This window comes from Trichosurus vulpecula, chromosome 3, assembly GCF_011100635.1.
Source record: "Trichosurus vulpecula isolate mTriVul1 chromosome 3, mTriVul1.pri, whole genome shotgun sequence".
Classification (NCBI taxonomy): domain Eukaryota; kingdom Metazoa; phylum Chordata; class Mammalia; order Diprotodontia; family Phalangeridae; genus Trichosurus; species Trichosurus vulpecula.
Genome location: NC_050575.1, coordinates 33,161,044 through 33,186,601, shown reverse-complemented (window position 1 = coordinate 33,186,601; position 25,558 = coordinate 33,161,044). Strand labels below are relative to the sequence as shown.

Genomic DNA, 25,558 nt, shown 5'->3' with positions numbered 1-25,558 from the left:
CACCCCCTCCGTAGAATGAGGACATTGGATCGGACGGTCTCCAAGGTCTCTTCCCGCCCCAACATTTTGCCGTTCTTGGGTCTGGGGTTGAATCCATCCGTCGATAATGCCTCCTACGCGGGGGATTGTGGGGGGAGTGCGACCTGCCCTCCGGCAATTGGTAGGTTAGCTGAGGTGAGAGGACATACTTGATCCAAACGGTAACTAGAGTAGTGGGACCGGTCCAGCCTGGGGGTGGGTGGGGGGCATCAAATGAGGTTATGAGAAGGAGGTGGGATTTGAGTGATGCAGGATTTAGATAGCGTGGAGGAAGAGGGGCGGATATTCCAGACCGGGAGGGCGGGCATGAGCAAAGAGGCAAGTGCTTGGGGAGGGTTTGGTCAGAGCAGAAGAGCGGCAGAAAATTTAATCGCAGCGCAGCAGGGGTCGAGTTCCAGTGCAGTACGCTTCAAGGAGGGCCCCGGCTCTTTCCATTATGTTGAAGTTCGCTGTTGCAGGTATTTTGCAAACTACGTGATCACTGTTTATCGTGGTAATCCTCCTTTTGCAGAAATCGGCAGTATTAATTTTGTGGCCTGTTTTGCCAACAGTTACTTTCATGTCACCCCCGGATGTCATCCTCAAACTGATTTCTTCCTCAGTCATTTTGAAAACCGCTCACGATACCAGGAGGGGAGAATGGGCCCTTGGCGGTACCTTACCTGTGGGCTTTCCCACCTTCCTCTCTCCTCGTTACACCCTCTCCCCCCCCCCCCCCCCCAGCCGCTGTAACTTTTATTGCAGGCAGCTGAAGGGTCTCCTTTTCGTGCTGTTTGGCCAAACCAAAGGAGGGATGGGTGGAGCGAGACATCTCTGGGCTAGGAGAGACCGCCTAAATGTCTGCAGCAAGGAAGAAAAGCCGATGCCTGTGGCTAGAACCCTGCTGCCCCCGGGGTCCCCCAGAGAACGAATGGGTGGCCTGTGGGAGCATCGGGGATGCCCTCGCCGTGCAGATGCGGGAGCAGCTGGAGAGAGGGCCGCGCACGTGGTTTAGCAGGAGCCGCGGTTCCTAGGAGACCAAGTAGCGAGTGGGGGGGGGGGAGGGGGCGGGGGGAAGGGGGAGGAGTGGGCTGCCGCTTTTAGCAGCTGAAAGGGCTGCAGGGAGCTCTGGGTAAGACGTTTTCTACCGCTGCTGGTGCTGCCGCCGCCGCTGCTTGCCGCCGCCGCCGCTGGCGGTTCTGCAGTGTTAGCTGCTGGAGAGAATCAGAGGAGGAAGGGAGGGAGGTTGGAGGGAGGAGGTCCGGTTGCAGCCATGCTGAATCACTGTCCCTGATTCGATCCCCTTGCAACCTGGACTTCCACTCCCTTTCTCTCTCTCTGCTGGCTGCCTGGGAACCGCGGGCGGATCGGACCTGCGAGCGGGGCTGGGAGCCGGGCTCGGTGCCGGAGTCCCGCCGCCGCGGGAGCTGTGCACAATGGAGGGGGAAAGGTATGTGTGTGTGTGTGGGTGTGCGTGTGTGTGTGTATGTGTGTGCGTGCGCGCGCGCTCGTGTGAGTGTGTGCGCGCGGGTGTGCACTGCAGCCTGTCTCCTTTGTATTTATATTGGGGAAGGAGGCTGCCGATGGGGTGGAATCGAACCCTCCAGCCGGAGCCCGATCCGGGGAAACGCTGCTGCAAGCCCGAGTTTCCCCGAAATCCCTCCTGCCCCCTGAAATCTGGCCCGTGCACAGGCAAGCATACAGACAGACAGACGGACGGACGGAACGACCTCACCCACGCCCAACCCAGAGCGTGCGAGGGAGACACTGGCTGCAGTAGCAGGCTCGGGCTGCGCTGAGGACGGGTTACCTAAGCCGTGCTCTTTCCAAGGAGACATTTCCTTTCCCAGGCTCTGGGTTGGTTTGCGATTAGACGTCGGGAGTCGCCTTCCAGATGTCATGGTTGGGAAGGGCAGAGAACACACACAGCTTGCGGGTTTCGTGCCGTTGAAATCGCGGGTGAAGGCACGCAGGCAGCGCTCGCAGTGCCCTACCTGGAGCTGGTGTGTGCCAGCCTGTCTGCTTGAGCACCCGTGCCCTGCGTGCAGACTGGCGGTGGAAGGAGAGAAGATAGTGGCTGACTTGTTATCTGCCCACAGTTTCGCTTTGGCTCCGCATTTGAAAAGTTCACGACGTGTTTGCCATAGAGAAGCCCAGAAGCCTTTTCCTCAGACGAGGACCTTGGTTATGATACAGACCTGAACCAAAAATAGGAGTGGTAACCGTGACTTCCGCATGCACACACACCAGTCACTAAAAACCCAATTATTTAAGGACTTAATTTTATTTTTAAGTGACCACGTCTGGTTTAGCGTGTGGATATGTCAGCGAGAAGGCCAAAACATCTCTCAAGTATGGGGTGTGTGTGAGTGTGCGTGTGTGTGAGTGTGTGTGATCAAAGACTTTGGGTTTTTGTCAAGAAAAGCCTCCTGTAAGAGCCGAGGGACAGCTCTTGGAGTAATAGTAAGTCGGTGAACTAAGTGAGAAAAAATGCCACCCCGGAGGGACGTTGGTATCTGGTCAATAAAAACCCCACAAAATGATAATAGTCCTGAGTCAACCACCATCAAAGAGGAGTCTCTGGGAGAACTTCAAAGTCCTTGGGGCTCCCCCGCCCCCACACTCCTGTAGGTAGCCCTGTGGGAATCCCAAGCTGCACAGCTTTCACTATAGCAGAGCATTGTCTCTAGAGTCTCCCGGTTGTGGTAAGCTTGCATCATCGCTGTGTCTGGAGAGGCCCCCATTGGTGTAACCCTCACAGAAAGAATCCAGATCTTGTCCAGTACGTGAAGTACAAGTCAGGGATTAATTTTTATTGCATGGGAAGGCAGCATCTGTCAAAGATTGATGTCTCAGATCTTGTGTTTCCCCGCCCCATTGGCAGTGGGCACTCTATGTTGACTTCTCTCCGAAGGACCTGTTACTTTAAAGGTTTTCAGGGAGCCACAGTTTTGGAAATTTGTTTTCCCGACCTGGTAGGGGGTAAATGGAATTCTGTACTTTAAACATTTCCTTTGAGTCTGGTAGGATCCCTGCTATCAGCAGCCGGAGACCTTATGGGATGATGGAGGACGAGAAGGGGCCAATGTGTGTGTGTAAAGTTGCCAGGGTAGGCAGGTAAGGGAGGGCAGGCAGAGGTCAGACTCCTGGAAAGTAGAAAGTGATGCTCAGTGACTGGAGTTGTCTAGTAGGTATGGGGGCAGAGGTAGTGATAATATTAGTATATTTGTATAGCTCTTTCAGGTGTATACATACATTATCTCATTTGAATCTCACAGCAACTTTGGGAATTTGGTATTGTTTTTAATCTTCACTCTGTAACTAAAACTCAGAAAGAGGAAGTGATTTCACTAGGGGGTCATACAGTTAAGGGTTTGGAGTATGATTCACCCCCCATCTTCATAACTCCAGATTGTGTACTCTCTGAGAGTGTTAGGTTAAGCGACTGACTTTATATATATTCTGTGTATACTTAAATGTATACTCATCATCTCCCCTGATAGAATGAGAATTCGTTAAGAGCAGCGATGGTTTCTATATCCCAGTGACAAGCACAATGCCTGGCACATAGATGGGATGATAGGTTTAGAGCTGAGAGGGACTTCGGTGGCCCTTCATTTTAGGTAAGGAAATTGAGTCCTCAGGAGGTTAAATGACTTGTCCGAAGTCACACAGCTAGCAATCAATCATCAAAGGCAAGATTTGAATCTTGGTCCTCTGACTATAGCTGCAACATTCTTCCCACTCCTCCTCTCTACTGACACTTCCCAACTGCTTGTTGATCGAATAATCCATTAATTAATTAATCACCAAAGGTAATAAATATTGACACGAGTTATTGGGAGGCTATGAGAAATCCAAAGAAGGGGATCCCTGCCCACCCCCACCCCCTTCCCCAGGAGTTCATGATTTAGTTGTTCTGCCTACCTTTCCTCCCCTTTCTGCCCCACCTCCCTTTTAAAGAGTTTAGGATTTCTTCAATTCTTGACTCCATTAATCATTGATAACTTAGGAGCCTGTTTATCCAAGGCCTATTGATTCCCTGACTGCCTTTTGGACATCCCCCAGTTCATAAGCACTTTCATGAGAGGCTGGGTTGGGGAGGAAAAATTCAACCTGTCAGTTTCCTACTTTCACTCTGTGACTCCTTCTGTACAGGCTGGAATAGCTCACAGTTTCCTACTCCCTAAAGTCAAAATCCCCCCCACCATATGCTTGGAGCCTTATTTTCCATTACAGCCTAGGAGTCAGGAAGATTCATCTTACTGAGTTCAAATCTGGCCTCAGACACTAACTGTGTGACCCTGGACGAGTCACTTAACCCTGTTTGCCTCAATTTTTTCATCTGCAAAATGAACTGGAGAAGGAAATGGCAAACCCCTCCAGTATCTTTACCAAGAATGGAGTCACAAAAAGTTGCGTGTGATTGAAACAACTAAAACAACGACAAACCTAGTATGCGCTCTCCACTCTCTCTGTTCTTATCATCCCGGAATATACCACTTCTATACTGTCTTTATGCCTGGTTTACCTGGAATGCTCACTTTTCTCTCACCAATCAACACCTACCTTTCAAAGTCTATCTCTAGTCCCTCCTTTTCCATTGGTCTGTGCATATTATACCAACTAATTTTGCTCTCCCTCTCTTCTGAAGTGTGTTTAGAATCAGAGGTGGCTAGTGTTGGTGGTATCCAACCCACTCATTTTACAGAAGAGGAAACCCACAATACCCTCACAGAGCCAGGATTTAAACTCTGATTCCAAATCCTGTGCACTTTCCTGAGCACCTTCCTGCCTTCATTAATTCTCATTCTCTGCACATGAAAAAAAAAAGGCCATTTATGAGCCTTTCTTTGGTAGTTTAAAAAATAATTAAAAATTAAAAAAATTAAAATTAAAAAAATCCAAAGTTTTTTTTTTAATGTAAGACTCCTTAATGCCCCAAGAATAATTTGTATTTTAATGGGCTTGTTCTCCATCCTTCTACTCTCATTCTGTCTCTGCTAACTCTGCTTCAGGGATTTGGAGTGAAATTGACAGATGGCCTTCTCAAGCCTGTCACTCAATCAACCGTGCCATAGCCCACCATGCTGTAAGAGAGGAATGTAGCATCACCCTGCTCCGAAGGTCCAATTAAATCTATCAGAGCTTACTTCTGCTCCCCATAATTCTCTCCTCTCTCCCTGCCCAATACCGTATACTTCTTCCTTTCTTCAGTTCAGCTCTCTTAACAACAGCCCATATTTGCATTTCCCTTTAATGTTTGCAAAGCAATTTATACATATTACCTCATTTGACTCTTACCAGCGTACTGTGAGATTTCCATTTTACAGAAAAGGAAACTGATGTTTAGAGAGATTTAGTGATTTGCCTATTGTCACATAGGCAATAAATATAAGAGATGGGATGAGGACCCATCCTAGATGGTTCTGACTTCTAGGCTAGCGTGGCATTCTCTATGTCATGCTGCTACTTCTGGGTCTCCCCAGGCCCTGGCATACTACCCTACCATATTAACCCACAGGGAGACCTTAAGCTGTCAGGAAATCTTTATGATCTTTACTTAGGCCACTTTATGCCCTCCTTACCTCCTGCTGCCCCACTCTTCAAAATGGACCTCTAGATATCATGCCTGGGAGGTGTTAAACTGAACCATTCTGCATTTCCTGGGTCCGAATAGACACATTTTTACCCAGATTGTTTTCTACCCTTCCTCTGCACACATCCTCCCCCTTCTCCCTCCTGTTTTTGCTTTCTTCATTTTACTTTGAGAACTGTAATCTGTCAATACTACCATTGCTTCTGGAAAAGTTTTGTTAATTTGACTGCCTTATCATTCACCTCCTGTGAGACTTCCTAGACCAGAGAACTCCATTCACTGGTCACCACTCCCCTGTGTGTGCTGTTTCTTCCATCAGAATGTTGACTCCTTAATGGCGAGGAGTGACATTGTATCTGTACTCCCAGCATGTAGGACAGAGTAAGTGCTTAATGCGTGCATGCATTCATTCATTCATTCATGAAATCACAGAACCATAGCTCTAGAGTTGGAAGGGACCTTAACAGCCATTTACCATCTTAATATCCTTAACAAATCTGTAAAATGAGGGTTCCCCCCTTCCCCCTGCCATTTTACAGATGAAAGAAGTAAATGACATAGAAGTTAAGTAATTTGCTGAAGGTCACAAAAGTAGTAAGTGAACCAAGATTTGAACTTGGGTCCTTTGACTCCTTCAAATTAATTGCCTTCGACCAGACCGGAATCCTAAGAAAAGCCTATAATTTATCTGAGATCTGAGCCCCTACCACGCTCAGCTTCCATTTTCTTCAATATTCTAATTCTATGTGAAATGCCCCTTAGTCTTCATGCTGAATAGGTGGAGTGAGGTGAAGTGTTTTCTGCTTCACAAAAGAAAATGGAAATGGACCGGCCAGAGTGGAAGGGCTCTCAGGTACCATGGTGACCAATTCTGTAGCGTGTGTGTGGATCTGGAGAGCTATAAGTAAATGGGCATTTAGCGTGGCAGGCCTTGCTTGTTTCTCACTCATTTGCAGTTATCTACATCAGCCATGTGACCGGGTGGAAAGAATGCAGGCTTATGTTCCGAGTTTTCCAGGGTTCTAGGAAAGAGCAGCTTTGGAAGAAATGCACCATAATGTGGGGTGGGGAATCTGGTCTGTCATTTTTCTTTACACCCTGCTTTGACTATTACCACCTGAAGATTCCTTTTGCCTGTAATTTGAACTGGGGCTTTAATTGTAAAATGCACATAAGTCAGTAGTATTTTCTCCTGTACCTCCTCCTTCTACTCTTTCTTCTTCAGAGTCTCACTTGCGGACTCTCCTGCGGGGTCACTGTGCTGGGTGTAAAGTGAGTACCGACATAACCGACACCCCTTAGGTGACTGCAATAGGAGATACAGTGCCGTAGGCAATGATAGATGCCCTCAAGAAGCTTGTAGTCTAGTGTGTATCAACAGCCAATGTTGAGACTGAGTGTGAGAAGCATGTGGAAGGGATGAGAGATTGGGGAGGAAGGGAGTTAAAGTGAGCCAGAGCCAAGCCTTGTGGAACTTCCTTCATAAAATTCCAATCAGAGCACATTTATGAAGTGCCTACTGTGCCAGGCTTTGGGGGCACAAAGACAAAATGAAATATAATCCCTGATTTTAGAGTTTATATTATATTGGTGGGGGTGTATATTAATGCAGATTAAGCAGATACTGGCTTATTTGTGCAAGGAAAAAAACATTGAGAACTAGGGGGATCAGGAAAGGCCTCCCATAGGAGGAGGCACCAGAGATGAGGCTTGAAGGGAATAAGGAGTTTGCCTTTTTTCATGTTTGATGCTGGAAACTTTAGGCCTAAGGTTTGATGGCATCTCTGTGAATCTGATGATACTCATTAAAAAGGCGATGCTTTGTGAACTCTTAGTCACGTCTTCACTGTCAGGTAAAAGTACACATTTAGCATGGGGAAACATCTAACAAACATCTCTGGAAGATCATACAATCACAGGAGTTCGAATAGAAAGGAATCTTAAAGACCATCTGAACCAGCCCCCTCGTTTTACACATTAGGAAATTGAGGGTCAAGAGAGTCACAGGAGGAGTGACTTGTCCAAGGTCACACAGTAACTGCCAGGATTTGAATCCGAGTTATAGGATTATATTGGAAGGGAGCTCAGGGGTCATCTAGCCCGACCTCTCTCATTTTTCAATTAAGGAACTGAGGTCCAGGAAAGTTAAGTGACTCATTAAGGCCACAGAGCCGGTAAATTGCAGATCTGAGATAGAACCTAGGTTTTCTGACTCTGCAGCACCCACTGTATTACTTTGAATTCTCAAGTCAAAAAGAGGTGTTTTTTAAAATTTTATTTTAAAAAGCTTATTGTACTTATTCACAAACATTCATGACATTTCTTAACACTTTGCCTTGGAAGTTATGGTTGGAACCATTTGTTTAAAGGAAAAAAAAGAATATCCCTACTACCTGAAGCTGATACGTGTTTCAGCCATGATAATTAAAACCAAACTTTTCATTTTGGAGACACTCGGTCAAAAAAATTTTCAAGGGAAAAAACCAAAACCAAGTTAAGAAAAACTTTTCCTTCTGCCCAGTGCCCAGATTTCTACACGTTAGGATTTAATAGAATTTAGCTTGCCTAATTTTGGATTGTTAAAATGTGCCCAAATAAAAAGGCTTTTTTTTTTTTTGAAAGTTTTCAAAAGCCAATTTCTTGTTTGGTGACATATTGCCATTGTGGATCAAATACCAGCATTTTGGTTTCCTAGTGAATTCTAGAACTAGGTTAAACTGACCTGAACTGGAGTGTGCTGTGTAGAAAAGCGCTTGATTACAGGCCTTTGTGCTTCAGTATTTTAGTATTTAATAAATCCAAAGGCCTGGAAATGTGAGTGCAGCACTGTTTTGTGCCAGAAGTATTGATAAATTCTCCAAGCAGCCTTGCTACTGCTTTTCATGTGATGAAATTTTATTGCAGCATATATATATATGTATATATATATGTGTATATATATATTTCACACATGGAAGAGAGACTCTCCTATTTATACCCAATGGAAGTTTGGTTTCTGGCATTTTTCTGTAATAATGAGAACTGCGTCTTCATACATTCTTCCTTTCACCATGTCTCAGACTAAACTAATGTCTTACATAAAATCTAGTTTATGCAATAAGAAGATTGGTTGAGGGAGCTGGGGATAATTTTGCCTGGGCAAGACTCGGGGGAATTTGGTCATTGTCTTCGATTATTTGAAGGCCAGTCCTGTGGATAACTCTATATACATGGAGAGTTGGAGGTACCTTAGAGACTTACCTGTTCCTTGTTTGTTTTGGCCCATAGGGCAGATTTAGGAATAATGAATAAATGAATGATAAAACATGTGTTACACGTTTACTATGTTCCAGGGACTGTGCTTATTAGTCTTGGGCATAGAAATATAAGAAAGACATTACCAGCCTTCAAGGAGATTACATTTTAATGGAAGAAGGCAACACATAATGGAGAGCTAGAAAGGGATTAGGGGTATACTCACAGTGGCATGGTTTGGAAATAGCCCCCAAATGACATGGGAGCCTTTTTTGAAGCAAGATAATGAGAAAGGTTGAAAGAAGAAAGAAGTTTGAAGAAAGAGGGAGACAGAGAGAGACAGAGAGAAAGAAAGAGAGATTCAGATAAGGAGGAATTTTCTAACTGTGGTTTGGGATACCTTAGGAGGTAATGGGTTCCCCTTCACTGCAGGTCTGCAAGCAAAGGCTGGCTATTTTGTGGAGGGGATTTTTATTTAGGTACATGGAGTGAATGGCCTCTGACATTCCTTCCAGCTCCGAGATTCTGTGATTCTATAACAATTCTTCTCTTATGAATTGTAATCCATTTAGAAAATTCTTCCCATGGAATTTGAATGAAAAAGTACGTCATGTAATTTGGTACCATGATTTACATGGATGCCTTTTCTTGAACTTGTTTACAAGGGGAAGAGTTTAGACGTGACAGTTTCTGGAGTCTTTGGATGAATTGTGATTGTCCACGATGGCTAAATGTCTGTATTCATTCTTTCCACTAACATTTATTAAGTACTCACTGCTTACACAGCTCTGTGTTTGTCCCTGGGGGAGATGCACAAATTGAGACAAGACAGCTAACAATAGATGGTAAAAGCCTGGAGTGCTCTCCTTTCTCATTTCTACTGTGGCGGAGGGAATTCTGATTTTTATAATAATCAATATGATATATGTAATGGATGTACTAATAGATTAGATTTTCAGAACTGCCTCTCTTGTGAGAGAACTCACATTGCAGCTTGAACCAATCAGTCAGGCTTTGACAAAGCTCAAGGTCACTGGCATCCTTCTGCCTAGGTACCTAAAGAGAAGCAAATCAAAGGTTGCAGAACCTGTTTCCATCACCGAACTCCAGTCCTGTGACCCACCAAGTAATGACCCCCAAGGACTTGAGCAATATCCAGCAGGACTCCAGAATCGTTGTATTGTCTTCCATTTGTGGGTTTGTCCTGGAAAACCACTCTTGCCCTGGGAACGATTGTAATCCACCTTCCCCCCTCCCTTCCCACTTGTGACTTATGTATATAATCTCTGCCTTCACTTCAGCAGGGTGGAATTCTGATGAGGAGAATTCCCGATTTGCCAATCTGTTCCTCATGATGAAACTAATTAATTAAACCGTATCTGATTACTGGCACTATGTCTGTGGCCTGCTGTTTCATCGTTCTTAGGTTAGAAACTGGCTCAGTAAAATCCTGTTAACACTACTTACTGGCTTCCCTGGCTTCCTCAAATCCAGCTAAGGTCCCATCTTGTAAGGAGGCCTTTCCCAACCCGTCTTAACTCGTGTCTTTTCTCTCTTAATTATTCTGTATTTATCCTGTTCATAGCTTGTTTGAACATATCTGTTTGCTCGTCTCCCTCATTAGATTGTGAACTCTTTGAGGGCAGGGATTCCCTTTTATTCTTTGTATTGCCAGCACTTGGCACAGTAAATGTTTATTGATTAACTAAAACACCAATGTAGGTAACGATAATGTACAATATTACATATTAAGTAATTTTATTGGCACTTTTATTGAAGTGCCAGAAAAGTGCCGTGGGAGGTTTGGGGATGAGTATCACTACTGGTTCGGGGAAAGGGGGATATAGGAAAGACTTCTCGGGAGAGGTGGCATTTAACCTGTTTCAGATAATAACTAGCATTTATGTAATGCTTTAAGGTTTATAACCCTGGGAGGTAAGTAGTATAGGTTATATCATCCCTATTTTGCAGGTGAAGACATTAAGTCTCAGAAAAGTGAAGCGACCTGAAGGATAAGTAATGTTTTGGGTGTCTGGAGCGAGTGAAGGAATGGAAGGGGGAAAGTGGAAGACATTTTGGGGGATGGTTAGTAGACCTGTTGATGGAGGGACAGTTTAGGAATGGCAGGAGATAAAGCCAGAAAGACAGCTTGGGCCTTGAGTACCTAAGCAGTATGGATAGCATCTTGTCCAAATCACCACAGGAGTTAGGAAAGCTTTTCCAGATTGGGTATTACAGGACGAAAGTGGCCTTTCTGAAGCATTAGTCCGTGGCAGTGTGCAAGAAACATTGAAGGAGGGAAGAGGCTAGAGGCAGGAGAAGCTATTTAGGTGGGAAACTATGGAGCAGTAAAAAGGGGTTGGATTGGGAAACTTTGGTCTCAAGGAGTTAATGGATGATGGAAGCCTGGAATGCTCTCAGCTCAACCGTGAGCGACTGATGCAACACTGGGCAAGTCATTCCCCCCTCTGGGCTTCCACATCACCCTCTGCAAAATGAGGGAGTCCTGGAATAGGTTTGGGCTGCCTGCATCTATATAATCCCACCCTTCTGAGTTACTTATGGTAGAACAAGAAAAGAAACAAATACTGTACTCAGAGTATTTGGGTTTAAATCCTGGCTTTGTTACTTAATAATTTTGTTATCTTGGGCAAGTCACTTTCCCTCTCCAGGCCTCATTTTCCCTATATGCAAAATGAAGGGGTTAGATCAGAAGTCATATTCCAGGACTTCATCAAGGAGCTCATACCTGGAATAGGGATGCAGAATGGGAGGGTGGGACCATAAGGGATCTTTTAGTACAACTCTCTTGTCCTGTCCTGTCCTTGGGGGGATAACTCATAGAGGAGGGTTCACCTGCAGGGCCGAAGTACAGTGATGGGGGGATGACTTAGAAATCCTTAGGGTGCACTGATAGAGTCAGATAGAGGGGCCTGGAGGTCCGAAGGGTGGAGTGGCAGGGCAGATGGCAAAGCCCTGGAAGGATTGTAGTTGGTTGACTCCCTGATGATCCAGGTAGTGCGAGCAGCATTATCCATTCTGCATGGTGGTGGGCCCAGGGGCTAAAGTGCACCTGAGAGGTTGTCTAGTGTAACCTGTACATTTTAGGGTAGGAAACAAGCCCAGAGCGCTTAAGTGTGCTTGCTTCAGGGTCAGTAAGTGGCAGAGCTGGGATGTGAAGTTTGGCGGAAGGGCAGGATTAAGGGGAGAAAACGATTCGTTTGTTTCAGACAGATGGTTGGATACAATGTCAAGACATCGGCTGAAGGTGGTTAGAACGTTACTGGGGATGTGGGATTGGAATTCAAGAAAGAAATTAGGGCTGGATATGCAGATTTTGGATTCATTCACTTAGAGGCGGTCATTGAACCCATAGGAGCACAAGGGCTCTACCAGGAAGAGAGTGTAGAGGAAGAAGTGAAGAGAGCCCAGAACAAGCCCTTGATGGACACCCCACGCTTGGTGGTGAGGAGATGGGTGATGATCTTGGAATTAAGATCTAGAAAAAGAGGTTAAATGGGTAGGGAGATAACCTGGAGAAAGCATTTCTGTTTAAACCAAGGGAGAGAAAGGGTGACCAGAAACATTAAAAGGAGCACAGGGGTAAGGGAAGATGAGCACTGTGAAAAAACCATTGGATTGAGCAGTTAAGAGCTCTTTAGTAACCTTTGAGAGAGCGTTTTCAGTCAGATTGCAAGGGGCTGAAGTTAATGGATGGTTAGGGAATGTATGTGTCTCTTTTATCAGTGACAGATGAAAAGGATAGGATGATAACTTGAAGGGATGGTAGGCTCCTTGGAAGTTTTTTTTTTTTTTTTTTAAGAATGAGGGTGAATTACATGTTTGTAGGAGGTAGGAAAAGAACAGATAAGGAGAGATTGAAATCTAGAGGGGAAAAAGGTTGGAGAGGGAGAGAATATGAATGATTGAAAGGACAAACTGTTGAGGAAGGTGAGGAGATGGTGCCTCTTCTCCAAAGACTGGGGCAGAAGCAGAAAGCACTGATGACAGTACAAGAGGATTCTGAAGTATGGAATGGGGGATGTGAAGTAACTCATGACAAATAGCCTGGATTTTCTAAGTCATGTAGAAGATTGGGTGACCTGCTGAGAGACTGGGGCATGTGGTGACACTGGGAACTTGAGAACAGAAACTTAGAATGCTATGGATAGAACATCAGAAAGTTAATCAAGGAAGAATGAAAACTTCGAGGGCTCAGGTGAGATTAGATAACAACTAATTTGTAGTGGGCCCAATTGGTGTATTTGTGTGATTTCATCTGGTGTTTTTTCAGTAGTTCAAGAATTGCGACAGAGGGAGTGAATGGTGGGGGTGATCCGACTTTGAAGACTAGTGGATCTTTCCTGATCCAACGTCCAGAGCTCTCTTTCTACCATACCATGATGGCTCTGACTCCTCAGTCTGTGGAAATTGGCTTAATTGGACAATTCTGTATATTCCTGAAGGGAAAAATAAAGGACCGAGGTGCGCTGTTCCATGCTTTCTAATTCTGTGGTCCAGGATTGACTTGATTCTTAAAGACCACCCAATTTTAACATCAGTCTTTTCCTGCATGGGACAGCTGGATATGGATGAAAGACTCCTTTGTTCACAAGGACAAAAAAGCATGTCTGTGGAGAGTGACACCAAAGGGCCATTCACTGTTTGGGAATCCTTTAACTGAGCCTGATCGTCCTCTTCCCATGCCCACCCTCTAGACCCCAAACTTATGATGTCATCATGGTTGGAGTCCAGAACAGTTATGGGAGGATGGTGTCATTGTGTGAGATTTTTGAGTATTGTTTTGGGCGCCTTCATTTTTTTGATCTTACGTTCTGGCGTGAGCTCTGCTCTTTCTGTCACCAGGTATGTGTGATGTCCTTTGGTATCTCTTTGGTTTTCCTTTTACTTCGTGCCTATGCCTCAACTCCAGTTTATTCTGAAACCAAACCCTCAGAAAGCTCAGACGGGCAAGAGCTCAAATAGATTGTTATCCATGATCTTGGGCAAAGGAAACGGGTGATGAGGATCTGTAATGCCTATGGAAGGATGAAGGAGAGGTGCTGGACCTCTGATTAATGAAGGAAACTCCTGGAAAGGGTCCTTCTCTGTAATCTAGAGAGTTAGTTGCTTACAGCACTGAGTAAGAGACCCAGAGAAAGTCTGTGTCAGAAGTGTGACTTGAACCCAGGTGGTACTGGTTTAGAGGCCAGCTCTCCACTGTGCTGTGCTGCATGTGAAGCCTAGAGAGTCAGAAAGGATGGAGGAAAATTAAATTCTGCTCAGGACCATTTGAACATTGAGCTTGTTTTGGTTTGTTGTAGTCCAGTTCTTTGAAAGCCTGTCACATAGAGTGACGGGCAGCGAGGTGTCACAGTGGATAGAATGCCAGGCCTGGAGTCAGGATGACTCCCCTTCCTGAGTGCAAATCTGGCACTTACCAATTGTGTGACCTTGGGCAAGTCACTTAACCCTGTTTGCCTCAGTTTTCTCATCTGTAAAATGAGCCGAAGAAGGAAATGGCAAACCACTCTAGTACCTTTGCCAAGAAAATGCCGAACAGGTTCATGAAGCCTCAGGCACGACTGAACCATAACACCATCATAGAGGGACTCTTAGAGGGAGGTAGTAGGACCAAAGGAGCTTGACTAGTTGGTGGGTCTGGGTTCTCCAGCTCTGCCACTTTTGGGTAACTGTCGAGTCATTTTCCATCTCTCTTAACTTCAGTTTCCTTGTCTGAAAGCGGGGATCACAGCCCTGTCTTTTTCTCCTTCTTCCTCGATGGGTTGGTTGGGAGGATTGACTAAAAACACTTTGAAAAGCATAAATCAGGATATAAATGAAAGCAGTGCTTATGCTCAGTGTGAATTAACTGTAGCTGGTGGGGAGGTGCTCTTGCTTCTAGCCCTGCTCCTTTTTTGAATGAAACCAAGCCAAGAAGTGATTGGGATACCATTTGATTGTTGCTTGTGTGTGGAACTGAGTGCCCGAGGTAGAGTGAACTGCTGTCTCATGCACAAGATGTATAGTTGAATGGGTGCTGGGCTTGGAGTTAAAAGAGCTGGGTTCAAATTCCAGCTCTGCCATTTGTTGCTTCCACCACCCAAGAGGTTTTAATCATGATTTCAGTAAGTCCTTGGACAAGAAAAAAAATGGTGTCTTAATTTTCACTAACTTCTCATTGAAATTCAGCATTTCCTTCAATTATTTAAAAATTTTAATTCTAAGAAGGAGTCCATAGCTTTTACCAGATTGCAGAAGGGGTCCATGATGCCACAAAAAGGTTAAGAATTCCCAATTTAGTCCAAGCTTTTCATTTCGTGGATGAGGAAGCAGAGGCCCATTGAGATTAAGAGCTCATAGTTGCACAGCTAGTAAGGATCTGAGATGGTATTTGTACCCAGCCCTTGCTGACCCCGAGTCCAGCATTCTGTTTATTACAGCAGTATGTGACAGAGCTAGGATTCAAATTTTGGCCCTTCGACCCTTTCCTCTGTAGGCAGGATCATTGATTTAGAGCTGGTAGGGACGTTAGACATCGTCTAGTCCATCCTGTATCTCCCCTCCCTTTTACAGGTGAGGAAACTGAGGCCTAAGAGACGTTCCCCAGGACACGTAGGTAGGTAGGAGGTGGCAGAGCCAGGATTTGAACCCAGGTCCTCATTCCTTTCTCTGTGATTGAGTTTGTGACCTCTCTCACTGAGCTTTTAGCGTTGTGTGCTTTATGAAGACAGTCCACGTGTGACCCTCCCTCTCCCCCTTGTTTCCTTTCACAGCATCAAGCCAAGTTCCCAGTCCCTGGTGGAAGGTGAGGACGAAGAGAAGGACCAGAGGACGATCACAGTCAACCCTGCCCACATGGGGAAGGCATTCAAGGTTATGAATGAACTGCGGAGGTACATTTCCCATTTCACGTGTACTTTTTGCCAAGGAAGCTTGTTCCCTTGGAGCTCCTTGGAGCGCCAGCAGGGCCTGCCATTTTCATTTTCATGTTAGTTAAGAGTTCAAGGTGAGGGGAGTTAGGACGGCACCCGTTCCAATCTCTTCCTGCCTACCCTAGGAAATCGACTTGGTTTGATTTTTTTCCCCCTTTCAAATTTATGGAGAGCAAGGTTTGTGTAAATTGAAAACCTCCCTCTCCTCCACTCTTTCTCTCTTTATAATTCTGAAGAGCCTATTGCCTTGGAATCAAACACAACGAAAAGATTCTTCATGAGTACAGCAGGTCTGCTCATAAACTTGGTTTCCAATCAAGCCAACTGCTCGAAGACTAATAATAGAATGATTGGGACAGCTACCCACAATTTCAGATTGAAGATTCCGAATGCCAATGTACATCTTCTCTTGCAGTCATACTCAGAAGGAACTTGTTCCTCAGAGTGAACTTAGACTTAGCTTGGAAAAAGCCCTGCAGAAGTGGATATAAGATTTACCCCTATCACTGAATAAAGCACGCACTCTCCCTTGAGCCAGGGGGAGGGCATGGTTGGGCATATATTTCCTTTTTATGGGATGGATGTATTTTTGCTCTTTTTTGCTTATGAACAAGGTGGCCGTGGCATGTATGCTTAGCTTTTTGTGAACAAAGGAAAGGCATCAATTTTTAGCTCTGCCGAAATGCATTCATTAATGTAAGCTTTTGGTCTGTCCAACTAGCACCCTTGCTTTTTCTTGCTTTGCAGGGTCCAGGGTTGCAGAGAGGCTTTGAAAATTCCTTTAGAATAAGTTTTTTCTCTTATCCTTACTATCCAGGTTGAGAAAGGACATTTCCCTATAGCCCAGATACCCTTCTCTGGTCAGATTTTTCTGCCTGGCTTCTCTTAGGCTGTGAGTATGTGTTATTTTCATGACTGGCCTAGCATCTTGCCCTTGGGTTTATAGTATCATAAATGCTTTGTCTTTGTTCCCCAGATACCATCTAGCTCCTTCAACCTTTGTGATTTGTGTCCTCCTGATTTGACTAGATTAGCTACATGTGGGTTTACTCAGTTTTTTTTTTCTATTTTTATGGTTAGTTGAGATAAGGAAAGTACAGATAGTTGAAATCCATTGAGATTTCAACCAGCTAATTTCACCGAACAAGGATGGATTGGCTTGACATCTCTCCCTTTGCCTTGTTCTTTAGGCGAACCTTAGGGCTGCCTTTCTGTCTTACCTGTCCGTGGCAGCTACTTTTTCTCTTCTCATAGAATGTCAAGGTTGAAAGAGACTTCAGAATCCATCCAACCCATATCTGTCTCTCTCACATCCCTGTCAAGTACTTGAAGACCTCTAGTCCTCCCCAAAAGCAGCTCCTTCCATTTTTGGATGATTCTAATTGTTACGAGGTTTTCTTTAATTTGAACCTAAATCTCTTTGCAACTTCCACCTAATTTCTTCTGTCAAAATTTTATACACTATGTCTTAGAGAAAGAAAATTAAATTTGGAGATTGTGATAGGAGCAATATCTTAACTTCTCTCCCTATACAAGTTAGGCTAGTTTTTGCTTAAAAGGTATTGGTATTATTCTGGAGACTGTTGGCTTAGGCTGTTAACTTCCCTGTTAACTGAATGCAAAAACAGCCATGAGGAGCTACAGGTGTTCTGGTCGGAGCTCAGTGGAGAACTCCAACAAGGGGATGTCACTCAGCTGGGGAGGATATTGACAGTGCAGCAAATTGTCATTCAGAGGAGGACACCCGGCATTGGTGAGGATTGGAAGTAATAGCATTGACTGAAGGAACTGGGGGTGTTTGGCCAGAAGGAGAGAGGACCTGAAGAGATGTCATGAGGACAACAGATGCAGATGGGCCAGGATCTGAACCCATTTTATTTTGGTTGACCTTCGAGGGTAGTCTTAGGCACAATGGGAAGAAATTAGAGGCAGGCTTAGGCTTTTTATAAGGGATACTTTACTAAATATTAGGCTTAATGGATGGAACAGTGGATTTACAGTGGAATAGGCTGATTTAGGAGGCAATGGTTTCCTCCTTACTGTAAGTTTTCAAGGCTGGATGAGCACTTGTCATAGATGTTGTGGCAGGAATTCTTGATCCAGTAGGGGTTTGAATAGATGGCCTCTGACATTCTATTATTCTTTGATCTTCAGTTTCCTGGAGGATGGGTTTGTTTTTGTGTTATCTTGGATTCCTTTCACTCCCTTTTCTCCTTGTTCCCAACCCAGGTTTTTGCTCGTTCATTCAACCTTTATTAAGTCACTGCTAGTTGTAGAGCATTATACATTGGACTGAGGGTGATAGAAATGAGATTAAGAAATTGTTCCTACCCTCAAGGAATCGACAGTCTAATAAGGGAAAAAGAAGGTATTTTAGATAAACAAAATGCAGTTCAGAATATAACTGTAAAATGGAAAGATAAAGTGGAATGAAATCAGATGAAGGAACTTTTAGATGGAGCTGGACTGTGTCCTATTTCTAAGTTTTATGCAGCAACAAGCATGTGATTAGCATTCTGTGAGCATAGTGTTTTCCTTTGGGTCTTTGGGGGCCATAGCACTGCAGTGCCCCACTTAGAATCTTAAAATCTTAGACCTGGAAGACATTGCAGCAACCAACTAGACAGTTTCTTAAAGCTAGAGAGAGATGGGAGTGGATCAAGGAGAAGCAGTTAAAAGAGGAGCGTGTATATACTTTAGTACCCTGGAGGCTGATTCATTTGAAACAATGAGGTGGTTTCAGCCAGAAAGAGTCCTCTACATGTTTGTGCCTTTTGTGGGAAACTGGACCAAAGGATCTTCCCTTCTATGGATTAAGCTAATTAAGTGTTTTGTACTATTCTAAGGACTTGTGATTTTTCTTTTCAGAGTTTTCACATTTTTTTTTCTCAGTTTAAAACTATTTTAGCCCAGGCACACATGTCCTCTGCTATTTATGAATCACACAATTCATAAGTTTTCTATTAGGTTACTTCCCTAAGAGAGAGAATGGAGTGTTGGTATGGTAACACCCCAGCCTCTCAACCTCTCACTGTTTGTCCCTTTAAAGCGCGAGTCTGGGCCACAGCTGCTCTTCTGCCCTTCAGGGACAGATGACTATTTCTCCCATCAGAACTTGCCAGCTCTCTCAGGATTTCCTCTCCGTTTCTAGAACTTTGGGAGGTCCCCTCTAAGGTCTAGAGCCCTCCTGGTTATTCTTGGAAAGAAGGGAGAAAGAGTGGAAGCCAAAGGTCCCATACGTAGGTATTTGGAATTGATAGATCATTCCAGAAACCTCATCTTGGCCTGTTAAGTTTAAGATCAGAATCGCTAATAGTAACAAAAAGAAATTCCATGTATCCTCGGCCCTGGACTCCTATCTGAAGAAGGAGTAGTGGAGTGATGGCTAGAAGACCGGGAGCAGGAGGCACCTGAAACTTTATACGTGGAATCTCTAGTGGCTGAAGATTTCAGAGTGAGCTATATAGTTGATGGGAACTGTCCCATTTTCGTGACACACATGGTGACATGTAATAATAGATGGATGTCCCCTGGGGAGGCAGTGTGGAACAATGGAGTGAGTGCTGAATTTGGAGACAGAGGGCCTGGGTTCAACTCCTGGTCTACCACCCATTACCTGAATCACGTAATCTCTCTGGGCCACCATGTTTTTGTTCGTAGAATGAGAATTGGACTAGTTGACCTCTAAGGCCCTTCCCAGCCCATTACTACCATAAAGTTTGACTTGTCTGTCCCTCATTCAAGACTGCTCCAAGTATTTGGCAGGGCTGGGTCAGCTCTGCCCCCTCATACCTCCCATTGTGCACTGTTCCTGCACCTCTTTAATGCATTTATCATGTGAAATTTTATATTACAATTATCAGCATTTGTGTCCTAACCTCCTACTAAACTGTAAGCTTGGTCTGTGAGTTTTCTTCTTTAGGGACCAGAATAACACTTGTTCATAGGGAACACAGGCTTCCCTCGCCATCTTTGCATTTTGAATCCTTATCCATCCTTTAAAGAACAACTCAAGCACCCCTTGCTCCATGAAACATTCCCTGATCCCGCTGTTGGTAAAGATTTTTCCTTTTAAAACTCTGATGTGCTTATTATGCAGTGTTCCGCATCATTCTGTCTTTTCTCATTTTTCCATACTAGAATATAAGCTTCTTGAGGACAGACACCAAGTCTTATTGAAGTGTGGCATCTGTTCCCTCACTCCCAGCATAGCGCTCTGGACATAGTTGGAGGTTAATAAGTATTTGTTGAATGCAAAGAAGTCCTGACTCGAGTTAAAGTTTCTGGATGTTAGGATCATAGATCTAGACTGTAAGGGACCTCAGAGGCCAGCTGGTCCAACCTCCTCTTTTAGAGATGAGAAAATTAGGGCCCTTAAGATTAAGTGATTTGCCCAAGGTGACACAGATATTAACTGTAAGGGTCAGTATTTAAGTCCAGGTTCCCAGCTCTTTTCACTATCCTACACTGTAACTTGTCAAAGTTGTCCTCAACCATTGGATTGCCTCCCATATTTCTCATTTCATCTTCAAGGATAATCATTTCTTCTGGGCCTAGGTAAAGCCTTTCACTCTGACATTTGTTCTTTTTTTAAATTGATTTTTATTTTATTTTTTCTCAATTACGTATTGAAATTTTTTCACATTCATTAAAAATTTTTTTTTTGAGTTCCTTACTCCCTCCCTCCCTCCCACCCCCTCTCTTCCTCCCATCCCTTTCGTTCCTCCTTGAGAAGGCTGTACAGTTAACTTTTTGGGCAAATTGCTTTCTAGAATGGCTGGACCATTTCATAGCTATATCATTACCTCATAATGTCACCTGTTTTCTCACAGCCCTTCCTTTCTCACAGAAAATAACATTAGTCATTTCTTTTTGTCAGCTTTGCCAATCTGAGGGGTGTGAAGTGGAACCTCATAGTTATTTTAATTTGCATTTCTTTAATTATTAGTAATTTGGAGCATTTTTTAAATATGGCTATTGATAACTTTGATTTTCCTCTGAAAGCTGCCTGTTCATATCCTTTGATCATTTATCAATTGGAGAATGGCTCTTATTCATATAAATTTGAATCAGTTCTCTGTATATCTTAGAAAGGAGACCTTTGTCAGAGAAACTTGCTGCAATGATTCCCCCCCCATTTACCTATTTCTTTTAATTTTAGCTGAATTGGTTTTGTTTGTATAAAATTTTAAAATATTATGTTGTCAAAATTGTCCATTTACCTTTAGTGATCTTCTCTTTCCTTGTTTGATCATTAGCCCTTTCCCTCTTCGTTGTTCTGACAGATAATGTTTTTCGTTGCTTTTCCAATTTATTTATGACATCACCCTTAATGTCTAAGTCATGTACCCATTTGAAAATTATCTTGGTATACAGTATGTGATGTTGGTCTATGCCTAGCTTCTGCTAGATTTCTTTCCAGCTATTCCAGCAGTTTTCGTAAAATTGTTTTTTGCTGCAAAAAGTTGTAATCTTTTGGTTTATCAAACAGAGAGCCACTGTGCTTATTTGCTAGAGTATATTATGTTCTTAATCTGTTCCACTGATCAACCTCTCTGTTTCTTAACTAGTAGCAAACTGGTTTGATGATTATTGCTTTGTAGTATAGTTTGAAATATGATCCTGCTAGGCCCCCTTCCTTCCTCATTTAAACAATTACTTTCTTAAGGATTCTTGACCTTTTGTTCCTCTAGATGAATTTCATTATTTTTTCTAGATCTAGAAAGTAATCTTTTGGAATTTTGATTGGTATGGCACTGAATAAGTAAATAAATTTAGGTGGTATTGCCATTTTAATCGTATTGGTTCTGCTTACCCATGAACAATGAATATTTCTCCTATTTATTAGGTCTCTGTGTAAAGGTGTTTTAGCTTTTTTTTTGTATTTTTATTCATGTAGTCCCCATGTGTGTTTTGGCAGGTAGATTCCCAAGTCTATTTTATACACTAAAATCATAACCTTCTTATTGCAAAATTCAGACAAATTGAAGAAAGTAGGGAGAACCCTTAGGTATTACCTAAATAACATCCCTTATGAGTATGAAGTGGAGGTGATGAATATATTTAAGGGGTTAGATCTGATAGAGTGTCTGAAGATCTATGGAAAGAGGTTGCAATATTGTGCAGGAGGTAGCAAGAAAAAACATTCCAAGGCAAAATAATAGCTGAGCAAAGAAGGAAAGCAGTAGGGAAAGAGAAAAGGAAAAATCTGCCCAACTGAAGGCAGAAGTCCAGAGGATAGCAAGGAGAGATAAGAAGTTTTCTTAAATGAGCAATGCAGTGAAATAGAGGGAAAAAATAGAATGGGAAATAAAAGAGATCTCTTCAAGAAAATTAGAGTATCGGGGAAAGTTTTATGCAAAAATGGGTGTGATAAAGGACAAAAATGGTAGGGAGTTAACCTAAGCAGGAGAGATTACGAAGAGGTGGCAAGAATACATAAAAGACCTATACAAAAAATATATTAACGTAACTGATAACCATGTGGTCACTCAGCCAGACGCTATAGCAAATGAAGTCAAGTAGGGCTTAGGAAGCATTGCTAACAGTAAGGCCAGTGGAGGTGATGGAATTCCAGCTGAGCTATTTAAAATTATTAAAGATGACACTATTAAAGCACTGCACTCAATGTGCTAGCCAATTTGGAAAACTCAACTGTGGCCGCTGTATTGGAAAAGATCAATTTATGCCCTAATCCTAAAGAAGGGCAGTGTCAAGGAATGTTCAAAATACCAAATAATTGTGTGCATTTCACACACTAGCAAGGTTATGCTTAAGGTTCTGCAAGCTAGGCTTCAATAATATGTGAACCAAGAATTACCAGAAGAGCAGGCTCGTATTCAAAGAGGCAGAGGAGCTAGAGACCAAATTGCCAATTTCACTAGATTATGGAGAAAGCAAAGCAATTCCAGAAAAGCATCTACTGCTGCTTCAGTGACTATACCGAGTCTTTTGACTGTGTGGATCACAGCAAAATGTGGCAAGTGCTGAAAGAGATGAGAGTACTAGGTCATCTTATTTGTCTCCTGAGGAACCTGTATGTGGGACAAGAAGCAACAGTTAGAACTGAATGTGGAACAGCTGATTGGTTTAAGATTGGAAAAGAATATGACAAGGCTTATTTATTCAGCCTTATTATTTGGCTTTATTTTACCTTATTTACTTAACTTATATGCAGAGTATATCATGTAAAATGCCAAGTTGGATGAATCAAAAGCTGGAATTAAGGTTGTGGGGAGAAGTATCAGCAATCTCAGATATGCAAATGATACTTCTCTGATGGCAGAAAGTGAAGAAGAATTCTTAATTTTGATAAGGGTGAAAGAAGACAGTGTAAAAAAAGATGGCTTGAAGCTTAACATCAAAAAAAAACTAAGATCTTGGCAACTGCTTCCAGCACTTCCTGGTATAGAGAAGAAATGAAAGCAGTGTCAGATTTTGTGTTCTTGGGCTCAAAGATCACTGCAGATGGCAGCTCCAGCCATAAAATTAAAAGATGCTTGCTCCTTGGAAGGAAAGCTATGGCAAATTTGGATAGCAAATTAAAAATAGAGCTGTCACCCTGCTGACAAAGGTCCTATGGTTTTTCCAATAGCAATGTATGTCCGTGAGAGTTGGACCATAAGGAAACCTGAGCACTGCAGAATCGACGCTTTTTAATTGTGGTGCTAGAGAAGACTTTTGAGAGTCCCTTGGACAGTTAGGAGATCGAATCAGTCAATGCTTAACAGAAATTAATTCAGGCTGTTCACTGGAAGGTCAAATGCTGAAGCTGAAATTTAAATAATTTGGCCACCTAATGAAAAGATGGGACTCATTAGAGAAGATGCCCATGTTTGGAAAGATTGAAGGCAAAAGGAAAAGGTCGTGGCAGAGATGAGATGGATAGATAGAGAGTTACATGGAAACAACGAACGTGCACTTGGACAGACTTCAAGAGATAGTGGAGGATCGAAGGTCCTGGCGTGTTATGGTCTGTGGGGTCATGGAGAGTCAGACATGACTGAAGACGACAAGAAGTGGTTATTTTAAATGGAGTTTCTCTTTCTGTCCCTTCCTGATGAATTTTGTTGGTATCATGCAGAAATGCTGATAATTTAAGTGGGTTTATTTTATATCCTGCAACTTGTCTTGTCACTATAGTTAGTGTTTTTAGCACAATATCAAATTCTAGTAGTGGTAATAGAATCTTTGCCTTACTCCTGATCTCGTTGGAAAGACCTCTAGTTTATTGCCATTACAGACAATGTTGATTCTTGTTTTTAGATAGATACTACATATTATATTAAGGAACAATCCATTTATTCTTATGTTTTCTAATGGGTTTAACAGGAATGAGTGCTATATCTTGTCAAAAGTTTTTTCTGCACTTAATGATATTTATCATGTGAGTTTTTGTTTTTCTTATTACTAATATGGTTGATTTGTAGTTACCCTAATATTGAACCAGTCCTGAATTATCCAACCATAGTGTATATATACCATATATGTACCATGTACCGTATGTATATATAATACATACCATAGTGTATAATCTTTGTGATTTGTTGTTACAGTTTCTTTGCTAATATTTTATTTACATTTTTTCATCGATATTCATGGTGGGTATTAGTCTGTAGTTTTTTTTTTCTCTTTCTTTTTACTCACCCTGGTCTAGATATCAAGACTGTATTTGTATAGAAAGAGTTTAATAGGACCTCTTCCTATTTTTCAACAATTTTGCAATATTGGAATTAATTGCTCTTTAAATATTTGATATAATTTGTTTATAAATCCATCTGTTCTTATTCTTCCTCTCCTCCCTGTCCCCTTGGAAACCCATTTATGACTTTAATTTCCTTTTTTAAGATCTGGTTATTGAAGTCTTCTGGTTCTTTGTTCTCTTTAATGCTCTCTTTTTAAAAAAATTATTGTTAATTCATTGGATTAATCTTGTTAATATATGGAATAGAACAAGCATTTCCATAACATAGTACAATAAAAAGATAATTACATATGAAACTGTAAATCTACTATGCATAACTTGCTATTCCTTTCAAATATACAGCAAAATTATCATGTAAATTTCTTTTTTTTTCTCCCCCTGCCCCGCCCTAGAGATGGCTACCATTAGGCACAAATAGGTGTGTGTGTGTATATATATATATATATATATATATACATATATATATATATGAAATTGTTCTATACATACTTCTATTTATCAATTCCTTCATTGGATACAGATAGCATCTTTCTTTATATGTCTTCTATAGCTAATTTGGGTATTTATGATAGTCAAAATAACTTATTCAAATCTTTCTTAAAACAATATTACTGTATACCGTGTTCTCTTGGTTCTGCTCATTTTGCTCTTCATTATTTCATGCAGGTCTTTCCATGTTTTTAAAAAAAAACATTGAGCTCATCAAATCATGTGCCACACAACTTGTTCAGCCATTCCCCAGTTGATGGGCATCCCTGCAATTTCAAGTTCTTTGCCACCACAAAGAAAGCTGCTATAAACATTTTAGAATATATAGATTCTTTTCCTTTTTCCCTAATTATCTGTGGAAATAGACCAAGTAGTGGTATTGCTGGGTCAGACGCTATACTCAGTTTTCTAACTCTTTGGTCACAGTTCCAGATTGCTCTCCAAAATGGTTGGATTATTTCACAATTCCACCAACAATGAGTTAGTGTCCCATTTTTGCTATATCCTCTCCTATATTTGCCACTTTCCCTTTTTATCATTTTAGCCAATCTGGTAGGTATAAAATGATCTCTCAAGATT

General features: G+C 42.5%; 1 protein-coding gene across 1 annotated transcript in view; it reads left to right on the top strand.

Annotated features, from left to right (window-relative positions):
* The first annotated feature begins 1,106 nt into the window (after positions 1-1,106).
* KLHL3 (kelch like family member 3) overlaps positions 1,107-25,558 on the top strand; it is a 163,521-nt gene continuing 139,069 nt past the window's right edge. The window contains exons 1-2 of the mRNA XM_036751663.1: positions 1,107-1,468; positions 15,628-15,747. Coding sequence (XP_036607558.1) covers positions 1,455-1,468; positions 15,628-15,747 — 134 coding nt within the window. The 5' untranslated portion in view covers positions 1,107-1,454. The remainder of the gene's footprint in view (positions 1,469-15,627; positions 15,748-25,558) is intronic.